The sequence below is a fragment of the Babylonia areolata genome, chromosome 19 (assembly GCF_041734735.1).
Source record: "Babylonia areolata isolate BAREFJ2019XMU chromosome 19, ASM4173473v1, whole genome shotgun sequence".
Lineage (NCBI taxonomy): Eukaryota > Metazoa > Mollusca > Gastropoda > Neogastropoda > Buccinidae > Babylonia > Babylonia areolata.
The window spans coordinates 20,902,075-20,929,512 of NC_134894.1; the positions used below are offsets into that span (position 1 = coordinate 20,902,075).

At 45.4% G+C, this 27,438-nt stretch overlaps 1 protein-coding gene across 2 annotated transcripts; it reads left to right on the forward strand.

Moving 5' to 3' along the window:
• The first annotated feature begins 4,186 nt into the window (after nucleotides 1-4,186).
• LOC143293533 (uncharacterized) lies at nucleotides 4,187-27,307 on the forward strand. Of its 2 annotated transcripts, none has more exons than XM_076604452.1 (12): nucleotides 4,187-4,455; nucleotides 5,682-5,806; nucleotides 6,862-7,298; nucleotides 8,086-9,132; nucleotides 9,700-9,938; nucleotides 10,514-10,733; nucleotides 11,111-11,310; nucleotides 12,292-12,878; nucleotides 14,121-14,267; nucleotides 15,214-15,816; nucleotides 16,506-16,661; nucleotides 18,333-27,307. In XM_076604452.1, exons 1-12 carry the CDS (start codon nucleotides 4,312-4,314, stop codon nucleotides 23,059-23,061), a joined length of 8,634 nt encoding a protein of 2,877 aa, XP_076460567.1. In that variant the 5' UTR covers nucleotides 4,187-4,311; the 3' UTR covers nucleotides 23,062-27,307. The 2 variants fall into 2 exon arrangements, with proteins under 2 accessions (XP_076460567.1, XP_076460568.1); XM_076604453.1 differs by having other exon boundaries at nucleotides 16,506-16,592.
• The last annotated feature ends 131 nt before the right edge of the window (nucleotides 27,308-27,438 follow it).

Sequence of the window (27,438 nt, forward strand, 5' to 3'; positions counted from 1 at the left end):
TTTCAAGGCTAAATAATTCTACAGCATAAAGTACTGATTTTGAATCAACAAAGAATTCTATTTTCGAGAAAACTGTTTGATGGCTCACAAAGTAGTTCACTGAGAGCTTGTATAATAGCAAATAGCTCAGCTGTGAATATGGAAAGATGTTTTCCAATAAAGTAAGATTTTTCAACTTTTAAGGCAGGAATATAGAAAGCCGCACCAGCAGTTTTGTCATCAAGAACAGATCCATCTGTAAATATATGGAGATGATTCTGATATTTTTCTGTTATATGAATTCTGGCAGTACTTGTCATGATATTGATGTTTTCTTCCTTTTTTGTTCCAGAATAAGTGATACCAAAAGCCGCTTTCAACATTTCCCAAAAAGGAACAGGAGAATGATGTGGTTTTGCAGCTAACTCGTGTGTGTGTGTGTGTGTGTGTGTGTGTGTGTGTGTGTGTGTGTGTTTGTGTGTCTGTATGTCTGTCTGTGTCTGTGTTTGTGTCTGTGTGTCCACTATATTCACCGTTGCTTACCTTGCCAGGGCCGAAGCAAACGAAAGCCAGGCTTGCATGAGCAACTTCTGCCAGAACAGTAATGACAACAACAATGACGAACACACATACACAGACAGACAGACAGACACACACACACCATGGCACACACACACACACACACACACGCACACCCGGCAGTCGCGCGCGTGCATTGCCGGAGACACACTGATGAAAAACAAACACAACTGTGACAATTCATGGTTGTTATGATGATTACGTTGTAAAGGTATCCCTTTGTTAACCTGGCATTTCAACAGCTGGCTGTGTAAAGGATTTCAGTGGCAGTTGCTCAGTGTTGTCAAGTTGTTGACTGAAATACCCCGAAAGCGGAGTATGGCTGCCTTCATGGCGGGGTAAAAACGGTCATACACGGTAAAAGCCCGCTCGTGTGCATACGAGTGAACGTGGGAGTTGTAGCCCACGAACTGAACGAAGATGAAGTTGACTTAAATAAATAATGTGTGTTCAGTTGGTCAGTCGTATACCCGACCTTGACCCTCTCTCCTCCCCCTCCGTCCCCCCCCCCCCCCCCCCCCCCGCGATCTTTATTCCTTCCCGGTACACCGTTCAACATAGTCAGTCCAAGAACCTGTTACACAGCTGCGGTATGGAAAACGTGCTGAGACAGTAGGTCATACTGAAAAACGTGGAAAGATCGAGATGCCAAAATTAATCCGTTTACGGTAACTTCACCATGCATGCAAGTCCTGGACTCTTACAGCAGAGCTTCATCCAGTTAGAGAGGGATCAAAGCATTCCTCAGGGGAGCGTGCTTGGTCCCCTCCTCTTCGTCATCTTCATCAACGACCTACCACAAGGCATCAGTTCATCCGTAAAAATGTTTGCGGATGACACAAAAGTGTACACAAGAAGTGACGAGGAGGGTGCCACAGAGCTCCTGCAAGATGACCTGGGCAAACTGGAAGACTGGTCACAAAAATGGCTGCTGAAGTTCCACCCACAAAAATGCAGTGTACTCAAGCTGGGTAACAGAAAGTCAGAGGCGAAGTACCACATGACAAGAAAGAGCGGGGATGGAAAGGATTGCACTGTTGTATTGACAGAAAGCGAAACAGAAAAAGATCTTGGGGTCGTCATTGACAACAAGCTCAAATTTAAGCAGCATATCGCTCAGTGCACATCCAAAGCAAACCGAACATTAGGAGTGATACGGAGATCCTTCGACCACCTGACAGAGGAGACATTTGTCATGCTTTTCAAAAGCATGGTGCAACCAATCCTGGAGTATGGACATGCAGTCTGGCAGCCTTACCAGAAAACCCTCAGCGCCGAACTGGAAGACGTTCAGAGAAGGGCAACACGATTGCTGGCGTCAATGAAGGACAAACCGTACCCAGAAAGACTGAGGGCCCTTCATCTACCATCACTGGAACACAGGCGTCTCAGAGGGGACATGATTGAGGTCTACAAATACCTGCACGCCTTCTACAATGTAGACAATCCCAAATTCGAGCTTGCCGACAATAGCAGAAGAGACCTCCGAGGCAACCCCTTCAAGCTGACAAAATCCAGATTTCGCCTGGATATCAGAGGCAACTTCTTCTCAAACAGGGTAGTTGCCGGATGGAACAGCTTGCCAGACAGTGTTGTCACCGCCCCTTCCCTGAACTCCTTCAAGACAAGGCTAGACAAATATTGGGAGAACCATCCAGCTAGGTTCTCCCCTTCCTGTCTAGAGTAATGGACTCACAAACCAGTGACCAAACCACAAAGTCGTAGGAACAACGAACAGGCAAATAAGCCTCAATCGTTGAACAAGTCAAGTAGACGGGCGCAATAGCCGAGTGGTTAAAGCGTTGGACTGTCAATCTGAGGGTCCCGGGTTCGAATCACGGTGACGGCGCCTGGTGGGTAAAGGGTGGAGATTTTTACGATCTCTCAGGTCAACATATGTGCAGACCTGCTAGTGCCTGAACCCCCTTCGTGTGTATATGCAAGCAGAAGATCAAATACGCACGTTAAAGATCCTGTAATCCATGTCAGCGTTCGGTGGGTTATGGAAACAAGAACATACCCAGCATGCACACCCCCGAAAACGGAGTATGGCTGCCTACATGGCGGGGTAAAAACGGTCATACACGTAAAAGCCCACTCGTGTGCGTGCGGGTGAGCGCAGAAGAAGAACAAGTCAAGTCAAGTCAAGTCAAGTCTTACAGCAGAGCTTCATCCAGTTAGAGAGGGATCAAAGCTGTGGAAAAGAGATCATGCTTCAAGAGACTGACTCCGTGGTATCTCCTACATAGACCGCACAATAAACAAAGAAGTCAAAAAAACCACCAGAGAGCGTGTTGGTCGGTATGAAGACCTCCTGACCACAGTGACAAAAACCGTGAAGGAAAATGAGATGGTATGGCTACATGATGACAAGACTGACTGGTCATTCAAGTTCTTCAAGGGAAAAGAAGACTAATGACTAAGACGAAAGAAGAGGGCAGACAACATCACTGAATGGACAGAGACGGATAAGATTTGAGATTTGCCGAAACTCGATCAGGACCTATCCCACGACCGTCAAAAATGGAGAACGCTGCAGTGGTAATGAGTTAGCCACCGGCGGCGACCAAACCAGGTTACAGGACTGACCACTGAGTGACAACTTCACTGACCACTGACAAGATCGAACTGGAAAAGGGGGCACAGCTGAGGGGCAGAGTGACCAGAGTGACTGCTGGATTATATTCTGCCGCGGCGAAGAGTACAGTGATAGAATCAGGTATTATAAGATCGAACAGACGGATATTTTGTATCCAACGATGTCAGTCATACTAACCCACGATTAGTGACAAGATCCACGTTTTTCTATTAAGTGAATCCGCACCGGGTAATTCACTCTTGGAACTCCTTACCACGAGAAATGAAACAAGCAGAATCCCCATTACCACTGAACACATTTTGTTTTGTTTTCGTGATTTTTTGATCCGGCAAGCCAGTTTTACTATCAGAATATTTTGAAGCCATTTTGATTTTTGAGACGGAATACTATGCCAGTATTATCCCCCCTTCCCCCCCACCCGACCCAATATTCCTTGTGACCCCGGTACACTCGGTAACGAAGACATCAGTATTCTGTTCTACTATTGTAGTGTTGTATGTAATTGCCGGCGGGAAACACGAGCGCAGTTTCAACCGTGAAGTCGTTCATAACTGACCGGCTGATCGGACGCCGGACGGCAAGTAACCCACTACGGTCTCACGTTCTTCATCCAGTGACTCGATATCGGCGGTCAGTTTGCTGTTTGAGGTGAAGAAGTTGTGGCCGAAGAGTGACAAGATAGGTCAAGACACAAAGAGTCCGCTGCCGGGATGCCAGTCCCCGTCCTTAATATAGACTCTACACTAAACTGACATCACAACAAAGATCATTGGATTCTCCACACATGATTAAGCCAATCTGTCAGACTCAAGATCGAGGGGAGGTTCGATAGGGCAGATAATGCGGGCTTCTTGTTTAAATATATATTTTTTCATTTATTTGTTTATTTAAATAATAAACACACAAACACACACCGAAACCGTCTGTGACGCAAATATTTTTAGTTCGGCACGGTCATCCACAACCTGTACACCCCTTCCCCGAAAATGTAACGGCTGATTGACCTTTTGTCAAAACGAGGCTGTACAACTCAAAATGGCGGCGTCCATAAAGAGTGAAAGAACTAAGATGATGTAGCTTAGCTCGTCAGCCTGTGCTTTCTACAAATCTTGATAGGTACTTTGTATTTTTTCAAAACAGATAAAGTGCCAAATATGGCGTCAACTTCACCAACCAAGAAGCCCGAGGTGGAGGACGAAGAGACGACCCAAATGATACAGGAAACGATCAACAAAATCAAATCACAAGGGGTCTTCGATCAGTTCCGAAAGGATTGTTTAGCAGACGTGGATACAAAGGTGATTATGAGTTTATAATTTAGTAAGTTTTCCCATGGATGCATTACTTTATCAGGTTCGTCATATGTGGATCAGGTGACAGATATTGGTAAGAATCAAATCGAGTAAATGTACAAAAAGTAAGTACCGGCAAAGTGCCTGGCACAGGCTGTACAGTTTTGTTCTGTTCATGTATTGTGATACAGTATATTAGTTTATTTAATTGTCATGGGCCCTTAGGCCAGATTTGTAAAATATTAGATTTGGTGCAAAATTACAAAGTTATGTGTTCTATTTTTCAGCAGTCCTTGTACAGTTGTAGAAACCACTGCCTCACCATATTAATATTATTCTCATTCAGTTATTGTGTATCTCTCTCTCTCTCTCTCTCTCTCTCTCTCTCTCTCTCTCTCTCACTGTGTTTGTATGTGTGTTTGTGTGTGTGTGTTTACTCATTTATGTAAAGTGTTTAGAGCCCCATTTAGAGAATAGGTGCTATATAAAATATTATTTTTGATTTTTTTAAAAACTGTTACGTCAATACATGTATACACATGTACATATACATTATGACATTGACTTGTATGCACACACACAGTGACACACTGTGACACACATTGACACACACAGTGACTTACAGTGTTTCACACACACACACACACACACACACACACAGAGACACTGAGACAGACACCCCCAAACACACCCACACACACACACACACACATACACACACATACACACACACACACACATACACACACATACACATACACACACAATGATACATGCACACACAGACACACACACACACACACACACACACACACACACACACACACAGAATGACTAGTCTGTATTCTTCCACACAATCATCATCACTCCGGAAATCTCATTCAGTTATCAGCTGTATCATACTGCTTTTATTGCAGACAGTCTACAAATAGTACAAATAATACAATGTCTACAATAATACAGTGCTCTTTTGTTTTGCATACATGCATAAACACATTTTAGACTTTATTATAAAATTAGTGCCCTTTTCTTCACATGTTATCAGAGAATGTCACCAGGTGCAGAGTCATTCGGTGTCAGTGAATTATAATAACTAATACTTGTGAAATGATATGTTGGTTAAAATTATATGTAGGTTAGTTATATCGTCATTTTTTAAAAGATACTTTGAATTATCATAAGATTTTTAGTGATTTGTTTGAATATCTGTTTTTGATTATTACACTTTACAGCCAGCTGCTCAGAACCTGCGTCAGCGTGTGGAAGGATTTGTGGGAAGGTTTTTAGGTCAGCAGCGATGGACTCCAGAGCTGAACAAAAACCAGCTGAGAGATTCTCTGCGCAAACACATCAATCAGTATGTTTGACTCTGTGTGTGTGTGTGTGTGTGTGTGTGTTTTGTGTTGTGTCTGTGTGTGTGTCTGTGTGTCCTTATCTGGGTTATTACTAGAATAAGAATAAAATTTTAATAAGAACATTTGGCTAACAGGAGATAAGTATTGTGTTGTGTGTAAACTGTATTTTGTGTTACTGGTGTAACCGTTACACCTTGTAATGTAATAGCAATCCTCTGAATAGGGTTGGACATTGGCAGTTCTTCCAAAATATTTTGTTTCATAAATTTCTTTTACTAGTTGTAATATTTAACTAGCAACTATAGACTTGTAACAATTCTTTAGATTTCTTCAATACAAATTTTGATTTGAAGCATATGCTGCTACTAGTATTACTACTAGTCAAACAGGAAATATACAATAATGAAACTGATTCAAGCATTGAAGCTTCTGATGATCAACCCTGCCCTTTCCTTTTGTTTCCGGAAATGTTCGCATTTTCTGAATGCCATTGCTACCCAGTGTTGGTTTATGTGATCTTGTTGTATTGCGTATTTGTGTCATCTCATCTGTTTTTTAGTTTCTTTTCTATATTTTAAAATTTATGATGATAGCATTTACTACTTTTGCTTTTGCATCTGTAACTTAGTTATTAATTTGGTAGTGCTGTGAACATTTTTTTGTGATTTTATTATTATGTAGACCTAGTTAAACTGATTCTACACATGCACATAAGTGTACTGGTATATATTGTATGTACATATTTTGTAAAAGTTCTACACTCGGAAAGTAAACATAAAACATGTGCAGTTGTCATGTTTGGTCTCATTGTAATTGATTTTGGTTTAAATCGGGTTGTTTTGATAGGTTAAAACTAAATGTTTCAGTTACAGTTTAATGAAGGTGCAGTGTGCCAATCAAAGTAAATGGAGAAAACAGCACTGATGTTGAGGTTCATCGATTTCATTTATTTTCATAAACTGATAAAAAATAGTATTAGATGGAAACAGCACTGTACCAGTGGTTTTGAAGTACCCACCAGATGAATTGTGACCGTTCTGGTTTTGGTGGCCAACAGGTCCGGCATGCTGACTCAGGGTGTGGAGCGCATCATCGAGCAAGTAGTGAACCCCAAGATCTTCCAGGTGATCAAGCCCAAGATCGATGAGGCAGTGTGTTCCTACTTGGGCGTCAACATGAAGGAGTGGAAGGAGGAGAACGCGCGCCGCAAAGGGGAGCTACTCCGACAGCAGCAAGCCGTGCAACAGGCCGTGCAGCAGGCCAAGATCCAGGCGGCCATCAATGAGATCCAGCAGAAACAGCTGCAGAAACAGAAGCTGGCTGAGCTGCAGCAGCAGCAGCAGCAGTTAGCGGAGCTGCGGCAGCAACAGCAGCAGTTAGCGGAGCTCCAACAGCAGCAGCAACACCTGGCAGAGCTGCAGCAACACCAGCAGCAACTGATGGAGATGCAGCAACAGCAGGCTCTGGCCAGTGCCTCCGCCACTGCTCTGACAGGTGAGACTGCCTGCCCACGGTGCTGCATTCTTTAGCAAAACAATGCCTCCAGCTAGTCGGATAGAGCACAGACCAGTGCATTGCAGTACAATGTTGTGCAGTGTGAAAGAGCACATATTTTTCACAATATTTTATTATAATTATTATATATATATAGAGTTCTTTTTTCCATTCTATGTTTGTGTTTCACACAAATCTATAGTAGGCTCTCAAGGCCTAATCTGTGCATTGGGCTTATGTGGAGATCAGGTATCTGCCCTTTTTATTTATTTTATTGTTTTCTTCTTCACAATAGATGTGGTGTGGCAAATATGGATCAGTGCACACTTTGACTCTATGGTCTACTTTGAAGCTGGATACTGAAAAACTCTGAAACACAGTACAGAACAGCATGATGCAGTACTGTGTAATGCACATCAGAATATAATCCAGTTCAGCAAAACACAGTGTAACATAGTACACTGTAAATAACACATCACAGATTATTGCCTAGCACAGCGCAAAGCAGTATATTACCCTTTCTCATGAAACTTTTCTCAACTGAAAACTAATAAGAATTTGCTCAGAACTAAGTACAATAAAGATACAGAACTTTATTGTGTAATGCATAACTGTGTCCAGAAAAACCCAACCCAGTACAATGTAATTCAGTGCAACATAATAAAAGACACAGCAGAACTTTGACACAATGCAAACAGTACAACACAATAGAGTGGTACAATACAGATGATAATGACAATTATAGAGTGCAATAGCCATAGAGTTGACTTGTATTCTGTGTTGACAGGTATGATGCCAGGTAATTTCAACATCCCCCCACCCAGCATGTTCAAGTCGCAGGACAGTAACTGGCAGTCGGGCAACTCATTCTTCCCGGGCTCCCAGTTTGGCAGCCCCTTTATGAACCAGCAGGGGTTCCCTGCCTACATGCAGGGCTGGGGGGCCTCAGGGTCCACGGGCGTCGACCTCTTTCAGCAGCAAGCCCCTCAGCAGTCCGTCAACCTGCCTACCCCTCCTCCCCCACAGCCCCCAAACCCCATCCTGTCTCAGGCCTTCTCTAATTTGACCTCCACCCCCACCCCTCCTGCTCCTCCCCCTCCCGGTGGGATAGTCAAGCCCCCTCTCCCCTCTGCTCCCCCAGCGGCCCCTCCCCCAGTCATCCCCAAGTCACTGCCGGTCAATGTGAGTGAGATCATCACCCCTGTCCCCCCTCCAGCCTCCATGGTGGACGTGTCCAAACCCCCGCCAGGTATGGGTGGCAGTGGGGTCAACACGGCTGGGAAGAGCGGCACCATGTCTCCGGACCCTCCCCCCCCAGGGACGGAAATGGCGCTGCCCATCTCGCTGCCCTCAGCCGCCACTGTGCCTAAACTGGACCCTGTGTCGGCGGTGGTGCACTCCTTCCTGTCGCCACGGTTACTTGCGGAGGCAATGATCGAGAGCCCGCAAACTAAGCTGTCCAAGAGGGAGGCCCGCCGCCAGGCTCGCTTGCAGGAGGAGCAGCAGCAACGCAGGATGGATGTCTTCAAGACAGATGTCCCCATCGCTCGCAACCTCTTCCCACAAGACAGAGAGCCGAGGGAGGTCAAGGATGAACGGGTGGAGCCGGAACTGGAGCAGGTGAAGCCGCCTGTTTCGGCTGTAGAGTCAGTGAAGAGTGAGAAGAAGAAAGAAGAGGAGGGAGGAGGGAAGCGTCCGTACAAGTTTGCATGGGACATGAAGGAGGAGGAGGAGTTGAGTGACATCACCATCAGCTCTGTGCACACCAGTGACCTGTCCTCGTTCAGTGACGTTGATCAGAGTGACAAGGAACAGCTGTCGGATAAGGAGGAAGGTATGGTGTGTGTGTGTGTGTGTGTGTGTGTGTATGTGTGCTTGTGTGTGTGTGTGTGTGTGTGTGTGTGTGTGTGTGTGTGTGTGCATGCTTGTATGTGTATATATATCTGTCTGTCTGTCTGTCTGTATATCATGCATTTCTGTGTGCAGGTTTAAATCACTAATGAGTGTGTATGGGTGATGTAGTCAATTGAGATTTCCATTTGGATTAATAAAGATGTACTAATAATATGTATTGTATTGTACAAATATCACTATGTAAAGACTGGAGTGTGGGTGTGCGTGTATGTTTATGTTTACATCCCTATGTGAGTACATGTAATGAAAACATATATATGTAATGTATGCATTCATGTGTTTGTGCACATTGTGTGAGGTGTATTGTGTTTGTGGGGAAGGGGTTGCCCGTTGGATATGTGTGGGTGACTTTTCATTATTGAGAAAACTTTCCATTCCTGCTTTTGTCAAGACCAGCATTTTGTGTACTTTCCAAGTGTTTTATTCATAAAATGAACCTTAAACATTAAAGAACAATGCTGCTATAATTATATCAATCTTTCACTAGTTTCAGAAGCACTTGCACCCAGCAGAGACCTGGAGGAAATATCCAGCAACACGGACTCGGACATCCAGTCAGATTTGTCGGACCTGGAAACACCAGACAAACCGGTGTCCAAACCACTGACACCAGTACGCGCACCTGCACCAGCACCGGAGACAAAGCCACGGAAACTGGTGGCTCTGTCCTATAACCTGAGTGACAGCGGAGATGAGGAGACACGAGAGGAGAGGAAAGCTCGCTTGGTGAGGAGATTACACAGGGTTTAGTTACCTTACATAGCTTGCAGGAACTCACTGACAGGTGCTTGTACCCAGGCAAATGAGCCTCACACACATATGCTTGCATGCATAGATACATGCATATATATTTTCATGTGTATTCTCCACATTTTTTAATTGTACGAGTTCATTTATACAGACATTGATCTTCGATTTACCCATCATCTGTCCTGTTCCCTTTAACTCACAATATAACTTCCTCCTCTTCTCCTACCTTTTCAGAAATTTATGTTTTCAAATGGAAATATTTTAAAGTTGAATGTTAGTACTTAAAATAGAAGTATACATTCACCAGTATGTGTGACAGAACATTGAACAGAATTCCCACTCCTCCATGTTCATATAATTTGAGCTGCTATGCATATGCTCACATCTGATTACAGCCGTACTTGCAGGCAAAATGAGAAGCAACATTGCATTGTCTGTTTTCTTCTCCTTTTTTAGGGGGGTTGTTTTTTTGCTTTGTTTAGTAGGGAACAAAATTATAACTAACTACAACAACAACAAAAAAAGCAAGTGAACCTTTGGATGGCTTGCAGGCGAAGGAGAAGGAGGAGCGCTACCTGAAGCGCCAGGCCCGCAGAGCGGAGATGGAGCAGAAAAGGAAGGAGAGGGAGGAGGAGAAAGCCAGGCTGAAGGAGGAGAAGAAGAAGGCAGAGGCCGAGAAGGAGAAGGCGGCAGAGGCTGCGGCCGTGTCAGAAAAGGAAGAGGCCACGCCTGCTGCAGAGGTAGACAGCAAGACAGATTTAGAGCAGCAAGGTAGGTCGTGTTGTAGGAAGGCTGTGGTTTGATTCTGGTTGAGGTTTGAGGTGAAGATCACGTTACTTGAGGCTGCAATTTTGTTGAGTTCAAAGTTCTGTGGTCTTATTGGATTATTGACTTTCCATAGGTGTGTGTGGATGTCTAAATGTTTTTATGTGGTTTAGTGTGCGGGTGTGTGCCTGTGTGCTTTATCATGGACACGTTCCATTTATCTTGTTTGTAAGTCTAAATTAAAGTGCCCTGTGTTCACTTTTGTAACCATTTTTTCACACATTGGTGTTAATTGCTAGTACTCTTGGTCCCAATGTGAAAGAGGTAGAGCACATTATAAATCGGTGTTATTATTATTATTATACCTGTGTACAATTTTTCAGTTGAAGAATCTAAGCCAGCACTAGCAGAGACAGGGGTGGAGAACACCCCAGGTCAGACACAGTCACAGACGGCCACCAGTTCTGCAGCGGCCACATCCTCCCAGGATGAAGGAGGAACCCCCACACCCAAACCTCAACCCACGCCACTGAAGAAACGTCGCACCAAGGCCGAGATGAAAGAGGAACTGATGCAGCAGAAGGTAGATTTTGCCTTCCCCACCACCTGTCACAGTGAGGATGTGCGTGTTTGGAATGCTAGGTGGCCTTTAGGTGTGTGGTTCTTCACGGGCATTTGTGAGGCAGCCATTAGGTGTGTGGTGCTTCATGGGCTGTTCGTTTGAGGTGGCCTTTAGGTATGTGGTGTTTCATGGGCTGTCTGTCTGAGGTGGTCTTTAGGTGTGTGGTGTTTCATGGGCTGTGTGTGTGAGGTGGCCTTAAGTGTGTGGTGTTTCATGGGCTGTCTGTGTGAGGTGGCCTTTAGGTGTGTGTTACTTCATGGGCAGACTGGGCAAATAATTGGAATGTGAGGTTGCTTTTAGGTATGTGGTACTTCATGGGCAGTAAGCATTTGGAACGTGGGGTAGCCTTTAGGTGTGTGTTACTTCATAAAGTCATTGAATATATTGTGAGTGCGAGTTGTATGATTCCCTTTATGTCAGATTTGACAGTCTTTTTCTTTTAGGAATAGCAGCCAATTGCCTTATGGTTTACATGTACATTGCTCCTTAATCATTTTATCAGTGAATTTTGCATTTATGTATATGTGTGTGTGTGTGTGTGTGTGTGTGCACATATACACATGAGCATGTTTTTCTTGAAAAAAAAGAGTTAAAAAACAAACTATGAAAGGCAATGTTTTATTCTTTTTTTTAAAACTTGAAAGGGACCTCCCTTAATGACATTCACTGATCAAACAAACAGGAACATGGAAAAGAATTGTAATTTATGATGGTGTGGTATTTGTCAGAGAAGACACAGGCATGATGAATATGTATTGGTATCATCATCACTGCACTGTACGATTCATAGCTACAGGGAAATCATTTTTTTCTTACCCTGATGTCCCTGATGTCTGTAGTATTAGTCAGAGAAGGCACAGGCATGATGTAATAGTATTGTCAACACTGCACCGCACAATTCATAGCTACAGACAAATTATCTTCCTCACCCTGATTTCCCAGGTGGAACAGAGGAGGGCCATGCGCAGTCGCCGGCAGCGCACCTTGAACCGCCGCTACCTGTCGGAAGAGTTCACCTCTATTTTCACGGAGAACCGCAACCTGGCGCCTCACCTGGGCTTCTCGGATCCCAACGCCCAGCAGGAAGTGGAGGAACAGACGGTGGAAGTGGAACAGACGGTACAGATCGATGACAGCGGCATGTTCATTCAGGACATGGAGGTTCAGGAGGAGTGCGTCATCGAGACAGAGACTATCCCCTTGCCCGAAGAGGCCGTCTCCTTGGACACCATGCAGGCCGGAACGATTGAGATTGCCGCGGAGAACATGCCAACCGAGTCAGGGGAGAAAGGGCGGGGAAGGAGCAGCCGTGTGAGTTCTCCCTACAGCGATATCTCCGATGAGTCTCATTCATCGAGGAGGTCATCATCATCGTCGTCTAGCTCATCCAGTTCGTCGGAGAGGAGTTCCTCCTGGCGACGGAGACGTCGGTCCAGCAGCAGCAGTGATTCTGATGACGTGGTGTTGAAACCGTCATCACGACGACAGCAGAGGTCACGGGACGCTGGTGTGAGGACACGAGGAACTAGGTGAGTGTGTGGTGATGAGTGAATTCTTCCCAGGTGAAGTGAAAAACTGGTGACAATCATGGTATGATAATATCAAAATATGTGTTTATGTTGGGGGATGGTAAATCAAGCCAGCGTGTGTTCTTATTTCTTTATGTGGGTTTAGCTTGATATGTTTTCTTTTTTGATCTTTTGGTCCAACTTTTATGTTTTGTGTGTGTTGGGTTTGGCTGTTGGCTGAGAAATAGTGTTGGATGACTGACCAGCCTGTGAGTGCACAATGATTATCCAGTTGGTTGAATGAAGATATATAAATTACTAATGGCTCAGATTCCCTATGTATCTCATTCTTTTTCTTCCCTAACTCTTTGAAGAGTCATTGCTGTGTGGCTTAGAGGAACTGTTTCTCAGTATCCTCCAGGTCATGAGGTTTAGAGTTACAGCCTCAGACTCGGCAAATGGTTTTCCTGTCCATTCTGCAGTATTGCTTCCCACATAGTGAGTGGGCTCTAAATCAACAGTTTGAAGTTATTCAGTCCAAAAGTATTGTGCATGTAAGCGTTTGTGCATATATGTGTGTGTGTACTTGTGCTGTTACATTATGTGTGCATGTGCATGGGTGCATATGGTATGTGTGCTGTGTTCTCATCTCCAATCACTGACATTTTTGCGTTGGGTTATGCTGTTGGTCAGGCATCTGCTTGGCAGATTTGGTGTAGTGTATATGGATTTGCCTGAACGCAGTGACGCCTCCTTGAGCTACTGATACTGATACTGATGCTGACATCTTTATCATTCGTGATGGACTTTCATGATAGTATGTGTGCTTGTTTATGAGTGTAATGATATGCATGACTGACCAGTTGCCATGGCGAAGTGGTAAGTGTTGTGGACTGACAGCTGGGAGAATGAGCCCCATCAGAGATGGGTTTTTTTTTCCAGCTTTTACCTGTCTCATACCTAGAGCTGAATGTGCTCTGGGTTTGAAATTAGAAGACTTGGACCACACAGTCATGGGTTATCTGCTTCATGGATGCATCATTGAGAGTGTTGCTCAAATTTTCTGACCAACACTGCATGCATTTGTATTTTTGATGCCAGAGTACAGCCCTTGGACATCCATAGCAGCATTATCATCTCCCCGGTCATCATGTATCACCATCAAAATACAGAGAACAAAATGTTCCAAATTTCTGCGACACCCACAAAAAAAGAGAAAATAATTGTGTACATGTTTGGAATGTATAGTTATGCATTGTGCAGTGGTCAGCATGGGCGGTCAGAGCCGACAGAGAGTCGCTCACGCACCAGTCAGCGCTACAGCCCTGATGACCTGTACAAGCCTCGCACTAGCCATCGGCGACCTCTGACCCCTCCCAGTGCTTTGGGGACCCGCCATGACAGGGACAGGTGATGACTGTTTTCTCACTGTGTTTCCGGCACTTCACTGTCACATTGCACCTTTACTTCTGTTCCTGCATTCTGTTTACTGCATGTCATCATATCATTGCACCTTTACTTCTGTTCCTGCATTCTGTTTACTGCATGTCATCATATCATTGCACCTTTACTTCTGTTCCTGCATTCTGTTTACTGCGTGTCATCGTATCATTGCACCTTTACTTCTGTTCCTGCATTCTGTTTACTGCATGTCATCGTATCATTGCACCTTTACTTCTGTTCCTGCATTCTGTTTACTGCATGTCATCGTATCATTGCACCTTTACTTCTGTTCCTGCATTCTGTTTACTGCATGTCATCGTATCATTGCACTTTTACTTCTGTTCCTGCATTCTGTTTCCTGTGTGTCACTGTCACATTGCACCTTTACTTCTGTTCCTGCATTCTGTTTCCTGAGCATCACTGTCACTTTGCACCTTTATGTCCGACCCTGCATTCTGTATCTGGGTATTTGGTTTCTGTATACACAGGTAAAATTCAGGAGGCCAGTGAGTTTTGCCAGGTGTGGTGCTGTTGAAATTGATTACCCATTTGTGACAACTTGAACATAAAAAAAGTATGAATATTTTGATTTAGAATATGGAGATATGTAATCGCTAAGAGATATATATACAGTTATCCACACTTTTCAGAAATACACAGTTTTCTGGTTGGGAACACTAGGGAATTCATTCTCTGGATTTTGGCCACACTATGACTTGTATCCATATTGATGGATTCATCTTGAACCTGTAATGTGAAATTATCAATGATAATATGCTAAAAATGTAACAGAGAGGAATCATAAAGAGGAAAGACAAAGATATATATGTATGTTTTTTTGTTTGTTCCATTGTGTGTTCCCAGTTGACTTCCATAATAAAGCTGAGTTATCATTGTTTGGTGTGTGAAACAGACGGGACTCCTTCAGTTCAGACACCAGGACATACCCCCGAGGACGCACCTCTGAGCCTCGGGGTGGGTCAGACAGACAGGCACAGCGCGACACACCCTCCGACTCCAGACCCTCCCTGTCCAATCAGAAAGGGACCTCCATCGCAAGCAACCAATCAGACTGCTCGGAGCCCCGGCCGGTCACGCCTAGTGTCATGGCAGACCTGGAGCTGGAGCCGGTGTCTCCTGACGACAACTCCTTGGACAACATGGACGAGGAGGAAGATGGTGACACAGAGGTCAAGGACACGGCCTCTGAAAAGAAAGCGGAGACAGGCTCCAAAGACGGACAGAAGGTCGGCAGTTCTGACGGCCACAAAAGCGACGTGCAGGAAGATGGGGAGGAGGAGGAGAGGCGCCGGAAGAAACGCATTCCGATAGAGTTGGTAGACTTCGGGGAAGCAGCGCGTCACGCCCGGGGGACCGGGGGGTCGTCTGCGGGCAGTGTGGTGGGGGCTGCAGCTTCCACTCCCAGCTGGGCCAGCCGGTGGCCAGAGGGGAAGGGGTACACGCCCTCCCCCACCCCACTTCCCCCTCCCCTGCCTTCACCAGCCCCCTCCCAGAGGTAAGACAGCTGTGCTTTGATGCTGAGGGAAGATTATGATAATAATAGTAATAATTATGATAATAATGTTGAATATAACAATAGTAATGTAATTAATGATAACGATAACGACAACAGCAAGAACAAGAATAATTATTGTTATTATTATTCTTATGTAGCTTTAGAATTGAAGCTGAAGCCAACTTTAGGCGCTTTACAAATCCAGTACTTCAAATAAATCAAACACATAAGATGAAAAAGAAACTCATAAAAGAATCTTTAAAAAAAAGTCATAAAGCACTGTCATTCAAACTATCAATTTAAATTGTTTATGACATAGCTGAATATGTTGAATCATTGAAAGGAAGAAAAAGTGATGAAGAAAGGGTGCAAGTAAAGGACTGAAGAGCGATGATGGAGTGATGGACTCTGCCTCTGCAAATAATAGGCATATGTACATCCGCTACATGATGAGACAAGTTTCTACCTCAGCAGTGTTGCTTAATGTTTTTTTATTTTGTTGTTATTGATTTGTTATTGTTTGCTTTCCATCAATCATTAAAGTGTGTTTCTGTTCTGTATACAAAGTAATAATTGAATAAAGAAAAACAAAACAACCCCCCCCAAAACCTTAAGACACTGTTTGTGTACCTGCACCATCATTGTGTGATATGTGTGCAATTAGTGTGAAATAGTGAGGAATGTTGCAGGTCCACCCCTGGCCCATACACCTTCGACCGCAGCCACCTGTCCTGGCCCAGCAAGCCTGGAGGCCCCGCTGCAGAGGCGCCCTCTCCGTACGTGTATGACCGAACCAAATACAACTGGTCTGCCTCCCAGCCTGTCCCACCCGCAGACACCAACATGTGTGTTCTCTGTCTGAGAGTGCTAGCTTTGCAGGGTTCATATGGTCATGGACGTCTGGAAAAGTCTTGGAAAAAAGATTCAGAGAGAGAACCATTTCCAGGGTCTGGAAGGGTCTTGTAGACATATGTTTTGCCTCTCAGAGATGTGGAAAAGTCTTGGGAATTTGGTAAAATCTTGACAGTTACCAGTCAAGCAAGGAAAAGGTAATGAAAATTGAACATTGATACTGGGAAATCTTTCATCAGCGGTGTAGCAGATAGATTTTTTAGATTTTTTGTTTGGTTTTGTGTTCGATATAGAAAATTCTGTCTGTTCTGGAAAATGTGTGGAATTTTGTTTTGTCACATCTGTGGAAACCCTGGCTTTGGTTCTTGACAGCAGTGGAGATGGTGGTGTTGGGTAGATAACATGATGGTCCTTTCCGTTCAGTCAGTGGTTTGGTTGAGAACTTTTACAAGGAGTTGGTTTGAGCATGTAAGGTTTTTCTTAGCTTATTTTCTTTTGGCAAGCTTAGTCCATGCGCTGGTTTCTTTTTGATTAAGCCATCCACAACTCTTGAGCATGCTGGCTATTATCTCAAGGGAAGAAGTCGTGGAAGAGAGACAGAAGTAAAGCGAAAGAAGAGTTCAGAGTTGGTTCACTACCAGAACTATTGTGTAAACAGAGTGATCAGGTCCCCAGAAACTTCTGTGCTGAAGAGTGACTAGCTGAGCTCTTGGCAATGGTTTACATGCAGATAGGAGAAAGAAGAAGAAAATGTGTTAGAGTGAGTAATCAGTAATGATTTTGAATGGTGAAGTTATTAATCAGTATTGATTTTAAATAGTGTTGTGAGATGTATTAAAAAAAAAGTGTTAACTTATTCCAAATGATGGAACGCTATAGCGTTCCCGACGTAAGGCGGCGTTCTGGATGACTGAATGCTATTGCAGTTTCGACAGTTAAATTTTTTTTCCACGTTTTCCTCATGGGGTAGCGTAACAATTGCAGCTACACTGGGCATTGCAAATGTGTCAAGGGTCGAATGGAAAGTTTCATCGTGTAATTCTGTAACAAGACACTCGCTGGCTGGCTGTTGACCTCGGCACCCCACATGACAAGCTAATCTGCATAGGTATTGAAAATGGTGTTGCAGGTGGTACAAGTTGAAATTTATATCATGACAGTGTTTTTTTTGTTTTTTTTACTGCTGCTGAAGAGATTGAAATGTTTCAAACTGAAGAATTTGACATCAATAAGAATCATGAAGACGTTGAATAAAGTATCTGCAGTGAAGAAAGCTACCAGCAAGAAGGTACTGACAGTGACTCAGCTTCTGAGAGCAGTGAAGAGGGAGGGGGGTGGGCATACTCACGATGTGAGGAGAGGGGTCAGTGGGTCAAGTTCAGCTAGTTCATTGAGTTACTTTTTTTTTTGTGATTTGTTTTTCCTAACCCTACCAAATGGGAAAAGCAAGGGAGAAAACTATTCATCTGGAGTGAGTGAAAGTGATTAACAGTATTGATTTTGAATGTTGAATTGAGTAATCAGTATTGATTTTGAATAAATTTGAATGTTTTAGTGAGTATTTCATATTGATTTTGAATGATGTTGTGAAATGTATTAAAAAAGCCCAACCCCTCCCCCAAAATTCTGACACTCATACAAGCAGATTTTTTGTGTGGATACAGGTTTCCGGCCTATGACCGCAGCAAGATGAAGTGGGTGGCCCCTCACCTCAGAAATCCCCGCTCACCGGGAGCATCCTATGAGAGTGGCTCTGATGCCGGAGGAGCTGCCAAGCGACCAACAGTGTCTCCCCAGGGCTCTGGATGGGAGGAGTCGCAGTCGCAGTTGCAGTCGCAGTCGTCGCCCCCTGCAGACAAGGACAACAACCCTCCCACGTCTTCTCAGCCTAGCCAGGTGGAGCCACAGGAGCCGGCGTCAAAAGGGTCGTCTGTGGAGCGGGACTCCCCGACTCTGCCGCAACGGCCTCTGTACTCGCCCATCAATGACAGCAGTAGCTGCGCCATGTCGGAGAGTCCCGGGTCCCCACCTCCTCTCTCACCCCCGCCCCTGGTGGGGAAGAAGAGGGGGCGCTCCAGATCTTCGTCATCCTCATCTTCATCGTCATCGTCGTCCTCTTCCATCAAAACGCCGTCTCCCAAACCCAAGCCGGCCAAGCGGAAGAAGGAAGGGGAGCTGTCGGAAGGAGAGGTGTCCAGCGAGTCCAGCGCACACACTGACCAGGATAGGTACCGTTACGAAAACCTTCCCAAGTCAGTGCGCAAGTACCAGGTGCCCTCCAAGAAGGATGTGTCGCCTCACGCACTGCAGGCCAGCGACATCAGCTCTGATGAGTCAGAACACTCCAAAGACCTCAAGACCCAGTCTTCCGTCAGCCAGGCGTCCAGAGGGAAACGCGAACTGTCCCCTCCTCTTTCTCTCTCGCACAGGAAACGAGCTCAGTCTTCTTCACCGGAGCAGCGCAAGAAAAAGAGAAGGCGCACCAGGTCGAAACATCACCACTCTAATTCCGAATCCGGATCCAAACACAGACACCGGGCGTCGTCTTCACCGGAAGAGAGGAAAGGGAGAAAACCGCATACCAAGAGACGAGGAGGATCCTCCTCCTCGTCAGACTCCCAGGATGCCAAGTTCTCCCCAGCCAGGTCTCCATCCCCACCAGGGTTGGGCCCTGCAGGGTCCATGTCGCCCATCTCCGCCAACTCTCTGTCGGACAGTCTGCCGGAAGAAGGGGAGGCCATCACACCGCCACCAGACATGGCTGAGCAGTTTGCGGCCATCCAGCCAGCAGCTGGGGAAGAGGCTTCGCAGACCCCTCCCCCCAGAGACCCCTACTCCCCCATGCCTGGAGGGGACTCCATGTCACCCCTCCCCTTGTCTGAAGACCTGTCCGCCTCCCGCGGCCCCAGTGAGACATCGTCCTACCCCCCTCAAGCGCAGGGTGAAAGGGAGGGAACTGCAGGCTACGGTTTGCCTGCGTTGCCTACCTTGCCCAGCGGACGAGACTTGCTCTCGCTGCCCAGAGAATCCCTGCCGCCTCTTCCGTTGGATTTGATGTCCTCTCCGGTTCACGAGCCGTCTCCTCCCCCTGGGGCGTGTGGACTACAGCCATCTGTGGATTCTGTGGCGCCACCACTGCCTGAAGAGACTGGTGTCACGCCGCCGCTACCACCACTGCCTGAGGAGTCTGATGTGCCTCCACCTCCACCACTCGAAGAAACAACAAAACCTCCACTGCCACCTGAAGATTCAGGAGTTCCACCACCACCCCCAGAAGATTCAGGGGTACCACCCCCACCCCCAGAAGAATCAGGGGTACCACCTCCACCCCCTGAAGAATTGGGGATACCACCACCACCCCCAGAAGAATCCGAGGTACCACCACCACCCCCAGAAGAATCAGGGGTACCACCCCCACTCCCTGAAGAATCAGGGGTACCACCCCCACCCCCAGAAGAATCAGGGATACCACCCCCACCCCCAGAAGAATCAGGTGTTGTTGTACCACCCCCACCATCTGAAGAGTCAGGTGTTCCACCACCCCCACCACCTGAAGACTCTGATCTACCTCCACCTCCACCACCTGAAGACATTATTAAACCTCCAGCCTCTGAAGGGTCAGAGGTACCGCCCCCAGTCCCTGAAAAGTCCAGTGTGACGCTATCATCTCCTGAAGATTCTGGTGTTCATTCATTTCCTCGTGAATATTCTGCACCATTCTGTCCTTTGAAGTCTGGTGTTTCATCACCACCACAACCTCCTAGAGATCCTTCTGCGCCAACACAACCAGAGGAACCTGCAGGGCCATCACTGTCACCTGAAGAAAGAGGCGAGCAGCCACCCCTTCCTGAAGAAATCAGGGTGCAACAGGTGTCACCTGAGGAGTCAAGTGCACCCCCACCAAAAGAGGGGGCCGCTCTTCCTGTGCCAGAGATGTGCAGTGAAGAAACAGCTGTTCCAGGATCAACATCTGTACAGCCCAGCATACCACCTGAGGAGAAAAGTGTGCTGCAAGATCATCCTGAAGAACCTGCACAGACACCAGAGGCACAGAGCGCAGCAGCGGATGAAGAACACCAGGAGTCCTTGACCCAAGAAGCCCCCAGTGGTTCAGTGGCCGACACAGCAAACGATATGAAAATGGAAGTGGATGAAGCAACGTTGTCTGCTGGCGCCCAGACTGTCAACAGGACAGGGGGGTCACCATCCCCAGAGGGTGGAAACACAGCACAGTCAGTAGTCACATCTTCACTGTTGTCATCCTCGCAGCAGCCATCCTCATCAGCAGAAGCGAAGCCAGCTGTCAGCTGTTCAGCAGATGAAGTGAGAATGGATGTGGATGAAGCAGAAGCTGGCGACACAGCACAGTGTGTTGTAAAATCACAGACAGCAGCTTCATCGGTAGAAGTGAAGCCAGCTGTCACAGCAAGGGAGGAAGGTGCAGAGCTGACTTCCATGGCAGAGAGCAATTCTGGTGTGGATGCAGACCCCTGTGGAGAGCAGGCAGGAGGGGCAGGGGACATGGAGGTGGATCCAGGACCAGGTGTCATCACACAGGCTTCCTCCTGTGACCCTGTGCGGTGCTTACCTGCCACAGGTGTCGAGGGGGATGGCAGTGCTGCAGAACCTGCCGCTGTGTCAGCAATACCACACACCTGTGAACCCACTCCTCAGAACAGATTAGGTGTGGAGTCAACTCAAGAAAAGATCTCATCACCACAGACATTGACCTCAGAGGAGGAAATGCCCAAACAGTTGTCATCATCCGATTCATCAGTGGCTGTGCAAGAAGCCTCTCCAGTTGTTCACCAGGTATCATCACCCTCAGAAGGCGAAACATGTTCCAAAGAGGTTTCCCAGCATTCATTACAAGACACGGACAGTGGCCCAGGCAGTGCCCCAGCACTAACAGAGCCTCACAAAGAAGATGGGCAGGGGGGTTGTGAGAAAGCTGACATCCCCTGTGTCAGCCGGCAGAGCTCTTCCATGAAGGCAGAGGGAATGGAAGTTGAGTCTGCAGAGGCTGAAGCGGCCTGTGTTCCTCAGGAGAGTACCACAGTGAAGGCCAGGGATGAAAACAGTCCTGCAGATCCTGAAGTGTGCCCCGTGGTGCAGGAGGCTGCAGCAGAGAGGAGTGCTGAACACAGGACAGCTGTCACTGTGGGGGAGGGGTCTGTGGGTGCTGGCTGCCAGGCAGACAGGGAGGTGAAGATTCATTCTGAGCAGCCCGTAATGGAATCCTCAGGTATCACTTCAGTAGACAAGATGGTGTCTGACAGATCACCTGTGGTGGTCACCCCCCAGTCTGCCTCCCCTACCCCCCCAGTGCCTGGAGCCCCGACATCGAGTGAGAGCCCTGTTAGAGGGGAGGGGGAGGACAGTCAACAAGTTACCCCTTCCCCTCCCAGACTGAGAGCCCAGAGGCGTCGTCCTGGTGACGAGGAGCGGTCAGCATCCCCCAGACTGACAGACACACTGTCCCTCCCCCGTGGTCAGGATGAAGGGGAGGGGTCACCGTACCCCCTGCCCCCTGTCCTCAGTGCGGAGAAGTCCCCCATCCCCTTCTCTGTGGACAGAGCAGACCAGCAGTCCTCCCCGGCACTCCCCGCCTCGTTGGGCAGTGGCAGCACAGCAGACGCCTCCGTCACTGCAGCCACACAGCCCTCTGGAGAGGGCGCAGACTCTGCAAGTGACCTCCTCCCAGTTGTGTCCTCATCCCCCACCCCCACCTCCCAGGACCTGCAGCCCAGGGACTCGCCTGATGGAGCGCCGCCCTCGCTCAGCATGGAACAGAGGGGGGATCGAACCTCTATCCCTGTGACCTCGGGCCAGGTATGTCCAGTGTCTGTGAACGTGGCGGAGGGATCACCCAGTCCCCTGGTGTCGACCCCTCCGCAGGCCCATTGTGGGCCATCAGAGCCCTCAGTGTCTGTGGCAGAGAGTGGTCAGGAAGCCCATGAGGCCGGCCTGTCAGACCCGCTTTCTGTGGACGCTTCCCCAGCGGCTTGCTCCTCTGCAGACATGTTGGACCTCCCCCTGTCCCCGTCCTCCATCAAGTCCACAGACTCCAGCCGACCCCCCAGGTCCCCCTCCTCTGTAAAGTCGTCAGATTCAGGGAAAGAGGCGCCTCGGAAAGGCAGGTCTTCCACACGGACCTCCTCCAAGCCGGCCTCTCCTGCCCCAGCCCCCAGTCGCCGAGAGACCAGGGCGACCTCGGCCAACGGTCAGCAGCAGCAGCAACAGAAGATGGTGACCCGAAAGCGCTCTCAAACCACCTCACAGCCCGCGGCAGTGGTGAGGGAAACCCGGCGTTCCCAGGCGGCAGCGTCCTCTGTCCGGGAGACTCGCAGTCGGCGCGAAAAGAGTCCACCCTCAAAGCGAGCCAGACGATGATGGTACTTGTGGAGACTGCTGCTCTTTTTGGATCAGTTTATGGACACACAGGACTCTTCTTGTGGATGAATTATGTTCAGATAATAGCTCTGAAATGGCCTGTTGTGATTGGCTAGGTTATGACTATAAGCAACATGATTTGATTTATGTTCAAATAATGATCAAATTGACTGCAGTATGGTGACTTCTTTGTTATCAGTGTGCTGGAAATATATATTCAGTGAATTTGAAATGGGAGGAAGACATTTCTAACGATATCTTTGCACTTTGTAACTGCAAGTCTTGATGATTCAGAATGAAGTTTGCCCTGACCAATGAAAAATAGCAATGCAAGTTTAAAACTTCCTAAATCAATAATGTAAGCAAAGTGCATGCATGCATTTAATACAATATGAAGAGGAGGTAGATGAAGGGGGCTAGGGTAGTTTGGGGGGTGGGGGGAGGGGTTCAGAAGTTTGCTTTGGGAAAGAAATCTGAATTAGTAAAAGGCCAGTCTTTGAACTCTTATTCCACTACATATTTCCAGTGTATCATAGTTCTCTTAAAATCATTGATAGTCTGATTTGATTGGATGCTGCTGCCAGGAGACGTCTGTTTGTAATGCTTGCTTGCTTTCTTGTCTTGCTGAGGCGGAAAGAGCACAACAGTAGTTCATTGTTTTGTTAGGAGTCTGACTCATTTCTTTGTGAAACAAGAGTGATATCTGATCTACTGTTTCCACTAAAAATACTGTGGCATCATTCAACCAAACTTGGGAAACTGTTGTATGATTTAGAAACAGTTCCAGTATGTATGGTAGGTGGCTTTTTTCCCGTCTTTTGTCAAGTAGTTTGACCAAGATACATATGAATACACAAACTAACTGATGATAGGCAGATACAGGGAATGCCTAGGATGCAGAATACTCTAGATACTTATCTTCACTGTCAGCTGTCAAGTCTCAACAATGGTATTGCAATACTTTTCCAGAGTTGATATTTAGATGAAATGGTCAGTCTTTTATCACCACTGACTTAGTGAATAAACTTATTCTCTTGTGTTGATGGAATGTATCTTATTATCAGATTTTGCTGACTTCTGATGCAGTAATTATGTGAACGATTCATATCAACACCAACAGGATAATGTTAAAAGTGATAAGCTAAAAGGTCATTGACTTATAGTAAATACACTTGAAATGATGTGCTTTGCAGCTTTTGAGGCATTATTTTGGTTGTGTCATTTGGAAACACTGGCTGGGTCCATCGGTCTGTGTATTGCTTATAAGGCTAATACTTATACAGTGGAATGATTAAAAACTGATACTCATGAGGACATTTGCAAAAATCTCAATGGCATCACCAGTTCTGACAAGTGGATGGCTGTACGTGGCATAACTGATAAACAGATTTCAGTATGAAGAGTACTTCAACTGTTCTCTTCCTATGTGCGTTTAAACACAATACCTACATGATGTATGCAATAATAGTGATGATAAAATTTGCTGGTTAATCAACCAATAATAATATATGATGTCATTTATTATATCTTCAACCATGAAGTGCTGTAATTTTCTGTGGAGCTTATGTACCCAGTGCGATGGTCTTGAAACATGTTTGATACTGTTTCTTTAACTCCTCTAAATGTTTATTGCAGCATTCTGTTTGGAAATGAGAGTATTCAGTGTTTTTCAGGTAACACCAGTGAAAAATGAGAGGCAGGCAGTTTATATATTTTTTTCTGAAATGCCCAGACCATTGATTTATGTTACTTGTGCAATGGAGACTTTCATAAAAACAATCAAAGGAGCTGAAGCGAAGAGATTAATGATACTTTATTTACAGTGAAACCATTGAGCCTGGATTTGGTTTACCAGACCTTTTTTGTTTATTGAGGATAAAGAAGTGGTTTTTTTTTTTAATTAAAATTTTTTTTTAATTATTGTGTATGAATTTCTTTTTAGTTCAGAGATAAATAGAGTAAAAATTCTCCATCGTAGCTAGTCTGTTAACAACTTTTGTCGCTCTCATTTATGATGGCAGGAGATTTGTAATGCATGGGCTGAACTGATTATTTCATGCACATAAAATTAAAATTCATTGGTGTTCTGAAGACTTTAGCTAAGCGAATATGTATTGAAAAACAAATTGTCAAAAAGAAAGGTTATTTTATGGTGGAAATGAGATGTGTAAACTTTTGGTGAAATTACTGTTTTGAAGATACACATGACATGTGAAAATAATGTGGAAAATTGGTTGATAATCTGAGCATTTGGTTGATATTCATTTTTTTTTTCCAATCATATCATGCAAGGCCAAGTTAATAATTTTTTTATCTTCCACAATTCTGTGTTCCAAACTTACAGAATGTATTTCAAACATTATAGTCTTTATTGAATTTTTGCTTTATTCATTTGTAACTTCTTGATCAGATCATGGAATGTTTTCTTGATGCCATAGCATTTCTGGAATGAATTATGCGAATGATTTGATTAACTTTTAAACTAGTAGTGGCATAATGGGTTTGCAGCTTGAAATTCCATGCAACGTTCAAAACTTAGGAAAAAAATCTACATGTAGTCATGCCGTTTCATAGTGGTTTGTAAACTTTTTATCTTAAAAATAATTTTTATTTTCTTCTTCTGTTTTTTTTTTTTTTTTTTTTCCAAATATTTATCAAATTGATTAGTGTGACAGGATAGCCTAGAACTCTAGGAAACAGAACTATTGTCAAAATGGCATTCTTAGTAATCAGAGTTTGAAAATAAAAGAAGGGTAGAGGTGGGAGGGGGGTTGGCGGGGAGGGGGGGAGGAAGAATGGCTAAGGAAATAATGGTTAAGATTTGAACTAATTGAAGAAAGTAAAAACAGCTGTGGGGGAAAAAAATTACAGAGGTCTCTGTCTTGTTGCTTTGCTTGCTTGCTTGATCCGGTGTCCTTGTTGAGTCAATATAAATTTCAGTACCCAGATTTACGATGAATCAGGATGTCACACAGTGGTGGTGTGTGCCATACTTTCCCTTTGTGCTTAAGTATGTGAGTTTATGTATTGTGGAAGGTAGGGAGAGAGGGATAAAGTGAAGTGTTAGTATCATGAAACACTGCTAAGAAAGTGGTACTGTGGTGCAGGACAGGGTGTTGTCATTTTGCTGAGTCTCGTGGATACAAGTATCATGAAGTATGTCTTTACTTTGAATTCATCCAAGCCCACAGTGGTTGCTGTATGTTTTAGAGGAAAAGATGTTGAGGAGGGGGTTGGGTTGTGATGATATAGTGAGACTAGACTGATATGTTACCATAAATAGCCAAGCATGCTTGTTTGTTTGTGTATGTGTGATAGAGCTTTGAAAGCTGTTGTGTTCAGACATGCATGGCATTTGTTCATTTCTACTGTGTGTGAGTGTGAGTGCAGTGTATGTTTTTTGTGAGTGTCTGAAGTGCTTACATGTGTTTGAGTCAGTTGGTAGAGAGAGTGAGCCAGTGTGTGTGAGTGTGAGTGAGTGTGTGAGCATGCATGTACAAAGAAAGAAATGTATGAAGTGCTATTTGTGTCAGCTATACCAGTGACTTGAGAAAGATGGGTGTATAGACCAGCTGAGGACTATTGTGTGGAAAGGCAACATTAATCTGTTGAGTTCTTCACAGCTCTTTCTCTTTCTCCTGGCATTTCCTCAGTCTGTCAGTACAGCACCGGTCATGTATGACTTCATCCTTACTGTGTCAGAGGGTTTTGTGGTGGACCTTAAAGATTTTGACATGCGAGTGTCTAACTTTTGGGCTGTTCTGCCATTTTCTCTCAACCTCAGATCTTTGTTGGAGTTTGACAAGGGACATAGAAGTTCCACCATTTCAGCCTCACCCGAGTGTTGCGAAAAATGGTTATGTCATAATAGAATGCACTTGTTTGTGTATTGTAATAAGAGTTGTAATCATGTATCAATTGCTTGGACAGCTATTGTATTCAGTGTGTGAGCTGGTTGGTTCACTGACATGTTGGTAAATATTTTTGAACAAGTTGTTTGCTTTGACTTCATGATGAGAATGCTCTTGATGATTAGCGTTTTGATGATTTATGTAACGAGAAATTGTGTGTGTGTGTGTGTGTGTGTGTGTGTGTGTGTGTGTGAGAGAGAGACAGAGAGAGAGAGAGAGTTAGGATATTGAAAGTTGGAATGAAGAAAGTGATGTACAGTTTGTTTCCTTATCTGTGTCTTGCCTTGTTTATTTTGGAAAGACCAAAAATGAATAAAACAATGTCGTGTAATCTAGACTTTCCTCAATCTAGCATTCTTAAAATATTTTTCTCTGTTATACAGTGACAAATCCAAGCACAGTTCTGTCTTAAATACAGTTACAGCAACTCACACTTGCAGGTAGGCATGCACACGCACGCGCGCGC

Coding starts and splice junctions, on each gene's coding strand:
- LOC143293533 (XM_076604452.1), top strand. CDS start 4,312: ATGGCGTCAACTTCACCAACCAAGAAGCCCGAGGTGGAGGACGAAGAG. Junction 11,311..12,291: donor AGGAACTGATGCAGCAGAAG/GTAGATTTTGCC, acceptor CTGATTTCCCAG/GTGGAACAGAGGAGGGCCAT. Junction 14,268..15,213: donor ACCCGCCATGACAGGGACAG/GTGATGACTGTT, acceptor TGTGTGAAACAG/ACGGGACTCCTTCAGTTCAG.